The sequence below is a fragment of the Notolepis coatsorum genome (assembly GCF_963971535.1).
Source record: "Notolepis coatsorum genome assembly, contig: SCAFFOLD_257, whole genome shotgun sequence".
NCBI lineage: Eukaryota > Metazoa > Chordata > Actinopteri > Aulopiformes > Paralepididae > Notolepis > Notolepis coatsorum.
In genome coordinates this window covers 202676-212629 of record NW_028170534.1, presented here as the reverse complement: position 1 = coordinate 212629, position 9954 = coordinate 202676, and the positions used below count along the sequence as shown (strand labels likewise).

Sequence of the window (9954 nt, the reverse complement as noted above, 5' to 3'; positions counted from 1 at the left end):
TGTACAGTATATATTCAACAATTCTCTCAGAAGGTCTCATTGTTCACAAGAAGAAAAAGAAGTAGTAGCAGAAGTAGATCTCATTGTGCATCTTGAAACAGGACTGATAGACTAAACAGCATAGATTTTCGGCTTTCCAGTGTGGAGGAATCTTCATGTGTCGAGTCGGCAGTGATTTGGAGACTGGGAAAATAGTTTTCTTACCTTGTAGTAGTAACGTGAATATTTAGGAAAAAAGCTTTGGGACCGCTTCTGTAAAGAAAGACTTCGCTGTGGAAGAGAAATAAACCATTTGGATATCTTTGTTTTACACTGGAGCGGCTGTGGACATTATTTGTCTTTATCAACGAACGTACTACTCACGAGTAAGCAACTTTAACCAGTAGAGTGGAACGTCGGCCCTCATAACTAGTGATCAAACAGTGACTTCAACCAGCTGCTGACTGAATCTAAGTAAGTTTATAACAAAAGTTAAAGTAAACTTCAGGGAGATTTCCAGAGGAGGGAGTGTTACTGAGAGACAAAATGGCTTCGTCTCATTGTGAAGAGGATCTGTCCTGTCCCGTGTGCCGTGACATCTACACAGATCCTGTCCTCTTGTTGTGTAGCCACAGCTTCTGTAAAGCCTGTCTGCAACGATACTGGAGAGACAGAGAAGACAAGAACTGTCCACTTTGTAGGGAAGTCTCTTCAAGTTCAGATCCTCCTCGTAACTTGGCTTTGAAGAACCTGTGTGAGGCCTTCAGGGAGAGAAGCCAGGGAGCTCCAGCAGGTTCTGAGGTGCTCTGCAGTCTGCACGGTGAGAAACTCAAGCTCTTCTGTCTGGATGACCTCCAGCCCATCTGTGTGGTGTGTCAGTCCTCCAGAAAACACAAGAGCCACAACTGCTGCCCCATAGAGGAAGCTTCAGAGGATCACAAGGTATGGCAAAATCATTATTATATTAATTTATTCAATCTTTAATTATACTCAATAAATACACAGAGTAAACATTGTTGTCATGTTGTTAATGAATACAGAAACATTAGATAATCAGAACAATTAGATGGGATTAGATTCAGACACTGATGTTGGAGTTGATTTATTTTTGTCCACAATGTAGGAGGTGTGGGAGTCAATGTCAGTGTGAGAGTCAATGTCAGTGTGAGAGTCAATGTCAGTGTGAGAGTCAATGTCAGTGTGGGAGTCAATGTCAGTGTGAGAGTCAATGTCAGTGTGAGAGTCAATGTCAGTGTGGGAGTCAATGTCAGTGTGGGAGTCAATGTCAGTGTGAGAGTCAATGTCAGTGTGAGAGTCAATGTCAGTGTGCGAGTCAATGTCAGTGTGGGAGTCAATGTCAGTGTGGGAGTCAATGTCAGTGTGAGAGTCAATGTCAGTGTGGGAGTCAATGTCAGTGTGGGAGTCAATGTCAGTGTGAGAGTCAATGTCAGTGTGGGATTCAATGTCAGTGTGGGATTCAATGTCAGCATGGGAGTCAATGTCAGTGTGGGAGTCCATGTCAGTGTGGGAGTCAATGTCAGCATGGGAGTCAATGTCAGTGTGAGAGTCAATGTCAGTGTGGGAGTCAATGTCAGCATGGGAGTCAATGTCAGTGTGAGAGTCAATGTCAGTGTGGGAGTCCATGTCAGTGTGGGAGTCAATGTCAGCATGGGAGTCAATGTCAGCATGGGAGTTAATGTCAGTGTGAGAGTCAATGTCAGCATGGGAGTCAATGTCAGCATGAGAGTCAATGTCAGCATGGGAGTCAATGTCAGCATGAGAGTCAATGTCAGCATGAGAGTCAATGTCAGTGTGGGAGTCAATGTCAGCATGGGAGTCAATGTCAGTGTGAGAGTCAATGTCAGCATGGGAGTCAATGTCAGCATGAGAGTCAATGTCAGTGTGGGAGTCAATGTCAGCATGAGAGTCAATGTCAGTGTGGGAGTCAATGTCAGTGTGGAAGTCAATGTCAGCGTGGGAGTCAATGTCAGTGTGGGAGTCAATGTCAGTGTGGGAGTCCATGTCAGTGTGGGAGTCCATGTCAGTGTGGGAGTCAATTTCAGTGTGGGAGTCAATGTCAGCGTGGGAGTCAATGTCAGCGTGGGAGTCAATGTCAGTGTGGGAGTCAATGTCAGTGTGGAAGTCAATTTCAGTGTGGGAGTCAATGTCAGCGTGGGAGTCAATGTCAGTGTGGGAGTCAATGTCAGTGTGGAAGTCAATTTCAGTGTGGGAGTCAATGTCAGCGTGGGAGTCAATGTCAGTGTGGGAGTCAATGTCAGTGTGGAAGTCAATTTCAGTGTGGGAGTCAATGTCAGCGTGGGAGTCAATGTCAGTGTGGGAGTCCAGGGTGGCCTGGGTGGCAAACGTACTCCAGTCCGTGAGTTGAAACCGGTGCTGCAGCACAGAGTCCTCAGACTTGCATCTTTCAAGTGAAATACATCATGAATTAATGAATTAATGAATTCCATTGCAGAAGCAGCTCCAGGCTCCACTGAAGACCTTACGTGACAAGCTACAGGCCTTTAAAGAAATCAAACAAACATGCGTCCGCACAGCAGAACACATAAAGGTACAAATATTCTGTATTAATGATAAATGATTTACTGTAAGGTTGCAGCTGCACTCAACCTGCACACAGTAAGAATAAGTGCCCTATTGTACATTTGTAGTCCATTGTGGGAGAGACATGATTTTTAACCCCCCTACTGTATATTTCAGTTAGTTAGATAGTAAATTATAACACTACCTTATGCATACTGCACCTTATGTGACACTGTGAATGCTGTATAGTTAGTTAGATAGTAAATTATATTGACTTATTTCCTTAAACTTATTTGTTTACACTGCGTGTGTTGTTTTTACTACCTGTACCCCCCCCCCCCCCCAGGGGCGTAGTTATTGGGGGGGGGGGGGGGGACACAGGGGACATGTCCCCTGCATGTTTTCAGAAGGCAGTTATTGTCCCCTGCACTTCTTTACCGTCCAAAACAATGTTACACGATAATAAACGGTGACGCGACGCGGCACTATAGGACCACACGGCACTATAGGACCACACGGCACTATAGGACCACACGGCACTATAGGACCACACGGGAAACGGCTGCTTGTTCCATCTCTGAGCTCGGTCTCTGACGACCTGAGCCATTGTCATGCAAAGACAAGGTGAGCACCCGGCGAGGGACGAGTCGCATGTTTGTGTGCACACGCTAAGTACCGAGCACAGCTGTCTTTGCATAACAACAACAGCCATGTTGTCAGGTGTGCTCAGATACATAGCACCCCTCCCCTGAAAGTTTGGTGTGAAACTGAACCATGGTCTGTGTGAAATATCTGTCTATGACCTCGTTGTATTTAAAATCCTCTAGGCCAGACCTGGGCATTGTTGATTCTGACCGGCCCGCAAAAGATTACATCATAATTTTTATAAAAAAAATTACAACTGAGAGACTAAAGTACTGAAAAAAGTACCGTTGGGTACCGGTATCGATTCACAGGTACCGGTACCGTATCGGTTCAAATGTGAACGGTACCCATCCCTACTGAGCACACAACTGCAGGGCAAGGGCATTTTTGCTCATGAAATGCATAGCCATGTGAAAAAAAATGACAAAGTTGCAATTAATTTCAAGGCAACTAGGCAGCAACAATCTCAAACACATGAAAACCCTGAAAGAAGTCAAACCATCAGCTGATCACCGGCACAGGTACTCATCCATGTTCGGAGAGGAGAACTGCATGATGAATTTTCAATGCGTTTTCAAGATTTTAAAAAGGTTGAGGATGAAATGCAGCTGGTTTCCTCTCCCTTTACCTGCAGTGTTGATAGTGCACCCACTGATGTTCAGCTTGACCTCATTAACCTGCAGTCTGATTCACTACTGAAAGAGCACTTTAAGTCAGCATCACTGCTAGAGTTCTACTCTGCTCTCAAGGAGGAGAACTTTCCAAACATGAGGAGACATGCTCAGAAGATGTTGGTTCTCTTTGGATCCACCTACATATGTGAACAGACATTCTCAGTCATGAAGTTTACCAAATCCAGGTACAGATCCTCTCTCACTGATGAACATGTCAGCTGTGCTTCGCATCTCCACCTCAGACACTCAACCTGACTTTGATGGACTTGTTAAAGCTCAAAAGAGACTGGATTTATCACACTGAATGAAAAAAAGAACTGAAGAACACTAAAATGTGGGAATATAACAAGTGAAATGGGACACTTGATCCTTTTCTTTTTTCTGCACAGTAAAAAAAAAGAACTGAAGAACACTAAAATGTGGAAATATAACAAGTGAAATGGGACACATGATTTTTTTTGCACAGTTCTGAAAACATTAAATGTAAAGTCAAAAAGGCTACAAAACTGGGACACTTTTCTGTACACAGTTACACAGTTCAGTGACATGTCTTGTTTATTTTAGCTACAAAGATGATGTGATGTCTTTAGAAATCTAAGAAAATCCTTGTTTCAATAGTATATGAAACTCAAAATGCCCTTTGTTATTAATGTGACTGAAAATTAGTTAAATGTTTCACATTTAGTTTATCATTATTATTATTTATCATTTTGGAAATTCTATTTGAATAAATAATATTTTTGAAAGCTAACCTCACCTTTTAATTGCCAAATAATAACACACTCTTACCAGCGGTCAAAACAATGCCATTTACTGCTTTTTATATAGAAATAAAATATATTATGCATAATTGAGTTCGGAATTTTGGCCCGGCCCTCCAAAATATTTTCAGTTGCTCATTTGGCCCCCTGGGAAAAATAATTGCCCACCCCTGCTCTAGGCGGTTGTTTTATACATTGTAGATAATAAATAGCACAATCTCTCTCTCTCTCTCTCTCTCTCTCTCTCTCTCTCTCTCTCTCTCTCTCTCTCTCTCTCTCTCTCTCTCTCTCTCACGTTCCGAGACTCGTGCAGTGTTATGACTTGTCATAAGTGAATTGTATATAGAAACAACTCACCAAAATTGACTTGCACAACTGATTTTTAATTTTTTTTTAATCTACGACCTTACAGCCACTGATCACGCCCCACAAATGTGTCCCCTCCACCATTGAAAACAAAATGATGCCATTGCCCCCCCCCCATCCCCCATGCTGCTATGATGCCTGAATTTCCCCAAGGAGATCAATAAAGGAATCTCTTATCTTATAATCTCCAGGTCCAGGCCCTGCACACAGAGAAGCAGATTGAGGAGGAGTTTAAGAAGCTTCTCCAGTTTCTCCACGAGGAAAAGGAGGCCAGGGTAGCTGCACTGAAGGAGGAAGAGGAGCAGAAGAGCCAGACGATGAAGGAGAAGATTGAGGGGCTGGACAGAGAGATGTCAACCCTTTCAGACACAATCAGAGCCATAGAGCAGGAGCTGAACGCTGAACACGTCTCCTTCCTGCAGGTCAGGACTGGTCTCTCTTCAGTTCATAGGGAATGATGCTGAGGATGTTTAGTACACTGTAAAAACTGGGATTGGGGTTCATTCATATTTATTAAATAAGTATTAGTAACCTATACATAATAAAAAAGACTGTGCCGTTTGAAATAGAATTGAGCTGAATTTAATGCATTTGAACCATTTATGAATTGCATTTTACACAGTTTTAGTTTAATACAATTAGCTGATAGTTTAAAAGTGACCAGATGACGCTCAGTTTTACAGTGTAGTGTTTAACTTGATCTGTCTTTACCTCCATAGAACTACAAGATCACACTGAAAAGGTAAGTGATTTACCTCTCTTTTTGTCGCTCTCTTTCTCTCTCTCATCTCTATCTCTTTCTATCTCTCTTTTTCTCAATTTCTCTCTTTCTTTCTATCTTTCTCTCCTTTCTCTCTCTCTCCTTTCTCTCTGACTCTATTTCCCTGACTGCTCCCATGTTAACCCTTTCACCGCCGCACTACCAAAACGGTTAACCCTTTCACTGTGACAATACACAGAAGGTTAACCCTTTCACTGCCACACGACAGCCGGTTAACCCTTTCACTGCCACACGACAGAAGGTTAACCCGGCGACCGTCGGTTGTGTGATAGTAAAGGGTTAACCTTCTGTCGTGTGGCAGTGAAAGGGTTAACGGGCGTCGCTGTTCACCACAGTGTTCTTTTTCCGCTCCGGTTGGATTCATTCACACGCATTTTCACAGAAATACACTCAATATCTGCATTATTACCACACATATTACCACACACATCTTTCCCAATACAAATAAACCATATTACTATACTTTTTCAGGAGTACAGCACACTGATCATCATTCTAAAATTCATTCTAACATTCTAATTAATGAGATAATAACGGGTTATACATGGAAAATGGACACTGGAACTGGAAATCTTTTATTTTTATTTTTTTTATCTTCAAACGGGGACTGACTTCAACTTCAACTTCAACTTCAAATTACTTTATTTTCCTTTCGGAACTTCATTTGTGCTTCAGTGGTTGAAAGACAAACATACAGTCACAATACATAGAAACTCACCACTATAAAAAAAACACCAACTACATTAAAACTACAGTACTTAAAGCATGATATATTAAAATCCATGTGGAGCAGTTCTATATGTATATAAATAATAAATAATAGGCATTTACAGCTGTTCCAATGTAAATCCGTGCGCTTCTGCTCTGAAGTGGACGGCCACGCGAGCTGTTCTCTCTCTCTCTCTCTCTCTCTCTCTCTCTCTCTCTCTCTTTCTCTCTCTCTCTCTCTCTCTCTTTCTCTCTCTCTCTCTCTCCTTTTAAATCTGCATCTCAGATTAAAGGTGCTGTTGTAATTGGATGATCTGGGTGATGTGACTGAAGTTGAGAGGGTAGTGGAATGTACAATAGTATGTATGTATGTATTTATTGTGTATTGTGTATTTATTGATTGAGTGGAAATGATTGTATTAGAAACATGATGGAGAAGAGATAAAATACAGTTATTTTTATGGAAATCAATATCTCTCTCTTCTCTGCGGCTCTGAAGCTAAGCCCACAGCAGGACTGACTCTTGAATGTTCTTCCAGAGCTCAGTGCAACCTGCCTGGTCCACAGCTGGTCTCAGGAGCGCTGATAGACGAGGCCAAACACCTGGGCAACCTGACCTTCAGAGTCTGGGAGAAGATGAAGGAGAGGGTCAAGTTCACTCCTGTCACTCTGGACCCAAACACTGCATCACCCTGGTTCTCTATATCTGATGATCTGACCAGTGTGAGACGCACAGCCACACAGCAGCAGCTCCCTGACAACCCAGAGAGGAACATGGTGTATGGCATTGTTCTTGGTTCTGAGAGCTTCAGCTCAGGACAACACAGCTGGGAGGTGGAGGTGGGAGACCATCCTGCCTGGACTATAGGTGTAGCTAAAGAGTCATTTGACAACAAGAGAGAGGGGCTACATGCATCACCACAACATGGTATCTGGGCTCTACGTTATGAGAGTGGTGAGTACACTAATGGTCTGGTGTTCGTCACAGTGAAGAGGAGCCTCCAGAGGGTCAGAGTACAGCTGGACTATAACAGGGGGAAGCTGTCCTTCTACGACCCTGAAGACATGACTCACATCTGCACTTATAAACACACCTTCACTAAGAAACTCTACCCATTCTTCAATATAGGACCGGCTGGTGATGCCAAACACCCTGATATAAACATCTGCCCATCAGAGGCAAGATCTGGAGCGGCACAAGACCGAAGAGGATGGAGGAGCTTCGTCGATGGCCTGTGTTGCTTTGGGAATTTAAAGGCCTAAGCTAAGCTTAAGCCTTCAGAGGTGTCTCTCTCTTTGATATAGTCATGACAGTGAGGTGTGTGTGTGTGTGTGTGTGTGTGTGTGTGTGTGTGTGTGTGTGTGTGTGTGTGTGTGTGTGTGTGTGTGTGTGTGTGTGTGTGTGTGTGTGTGTGTGTGTGTGTGTGTGTGTTCGGGACCGATCCCACTTCACTTCCCTTCCTCTGGCTCTACCGCCTGGCAGGTATTACCTTAAAGAGATTAAGTAAGGTGTTACTTACCTTAAAGAGATTAAGTAAGGTATTACTTACCTTAAAGAGATATTTCACTTTAGTTTCACTAGTTTCCTCGGTCTTACCTCCACACCTCCAGGAACGGTGCTGTTGACAGAAGACGACTTGGGGTTCTACTAAAGTGAAATGTCCCTTTAAGCAGTAACTATCTCATTACGAACAAGGATGTATCTTATTTGTTTTAGGACAGAGGAGGCGATTGTCTTGTTATTTTACGGAAATAGTTCATAAATGTGCCCTTTTTTCCCCACGGCTGAGCGATATCGACGCCATCGAGGTCAGAGGTCAGAGTTGAGACGCACCGCTTGACCCCCACGTGTTGGGGGGGGGGTACTGCGGTTAGATACATGCGGTGGAAACACTGGTGTCTGTGAGAGCGTGTGTGTGTAACGGGATGTGTATGAAATATGAATATGAAGCTACAAGGAATCCATGGGAAATGCAGTTGTACATTATTACTACAGTATTGAACTGAAAGACCCTCCAGTTAGAACCCCCCCCCCCCCCCCCCTTGTCTATATTCTTAATTTTTTTAAATCATTTTCTTTGTAGTATATGAGAACTCTTGTGTTTCTCAGTAGGTGTAGTTTCTACAGAGCGGCAGGCGCGTGTCTCTGATGCCGTGCAGAGGTTCACTGGTGACACCAAACTGGAGCTTGTTCAGTCTTTTGGCGCCACCTTGTGGCCATATTGATGTGTGTTTTTGTTTTGTTTGAGCCTCAGTATAAACGACACTTCTATCTGATCAGAGACACTCGGTGGTTAAAACATCATTCAGGAATAATACTAAAGTTCTTCTCTGTCTCCAGAACGTATCTTTTTTTAACATTTTTATATTGAAACATGGATTTTCCAGTTAAATGATACAAATTCACGAATCAATAATTATTTGAGGATCTGCAAGCACCCGCTCAAAACCCACCTTTTCGCCATAAACAATCCATGAGCTAGTTTTTGTATTGTAGTATGTGTGGTGTATTATGTCTGTCTGTTCTCTATCTGCTTGGTTGGACTGCATGCATTTTTTTTCTGTTTTGGTATTGTTCCTGTCTTTTTTGTTTCTCTTTCTCTCCCGGGATGCGCCCCGGGCCGATGTAACTATTGGTTGAGGGGGCGCAATATAAATAAATGTATCATATCATATCATATCAAAGCAAAAAATAAATAAATAAAATGTATTCTTTTTTGTATAATTTATTTTTATTGTTGTTTTTTCAGGAGGGGCGGGGGGTCCCGTTAATAGAAATGAATGCGATAAAGTCCCAGCCCTAATTAAAACATGTTATTTTTCACAAACCTTCTAATGGCCATCTGCTATCAGAAGGTCTTTTTGATTCACGGTGTCTCTTACCCAATCATTAACACCAGAGTCCAGTGTGTTATTATACCATCATCTAGTAGTAATCCATGCATGAAAACCATTTTTCAGATTGTTCCACAAAGGTAGAGTTGTGTTTATTCATGATATGTTTACAATGATCACTTTGGCTAAACTTAAAAGTGGTTAAATGGGCAAAAACTAAAAACAACGTTGATTTATTTTGTACATTTTCATTGTTTTATCATTAATGTAAATTTGTCTCCAGGAGCATTTCTTCCATTTTAAATATTATTATTAAGCCTAATAATTTTAGCTTTAGCATAAATGGTTTGATACTGTAAATACTTGATGTCTTTATTAATGAAACTTGCCATGATTATGACTCGGTTATGTTGTAACTGACAATGTTTTAGTAAACCAACAATGAGATCAACTGAAACTAGAAAATGCAGCTGAAAGTAATTGTTACTATATTCCTTTTTATTTTATTCTAGATGTGTTGTTTATTTCCTCTTTGTGTGAGTAAGCACCAAGCTAACATCCTGGCTAGTATGTGTGACATATTTGAATAGACCGTCTGGTTCTGACACTGGTTAAGCTAGCCATCACTCCTTCTCTCTACTAATTAAAGGGATAGTTATGATTT

At 42.0% G+C, this 9954-nt stretch overlaps 1 protein-coding gene across 1 annotated transcript; it reads left to right on the top strand.

Annotated features, from left to right (window-relative positions):
• Positions 1-525: 525 nt before the first annotated feature.
• Positions 526-7718, top strand: LOC311248496 (E3 ubiquitin-protein ligase TRIM35-like; the record flags this gene model as incomplete). Its single annotated transcript, XM_084339367.1, has 4 exons — positions 526-921; positions 5158-5388; positions 5686-5708; positions 6995-7718. 4 exons carry the CDS (start codon positions 526-528, stop codon positions 7716-7718), a joined length of 1374 nt encoding a protein of 457 aa, XP_084195493.1.
• Between the last annotated feature and the right edge of the window lie 2236 nt (positions 7719-9954).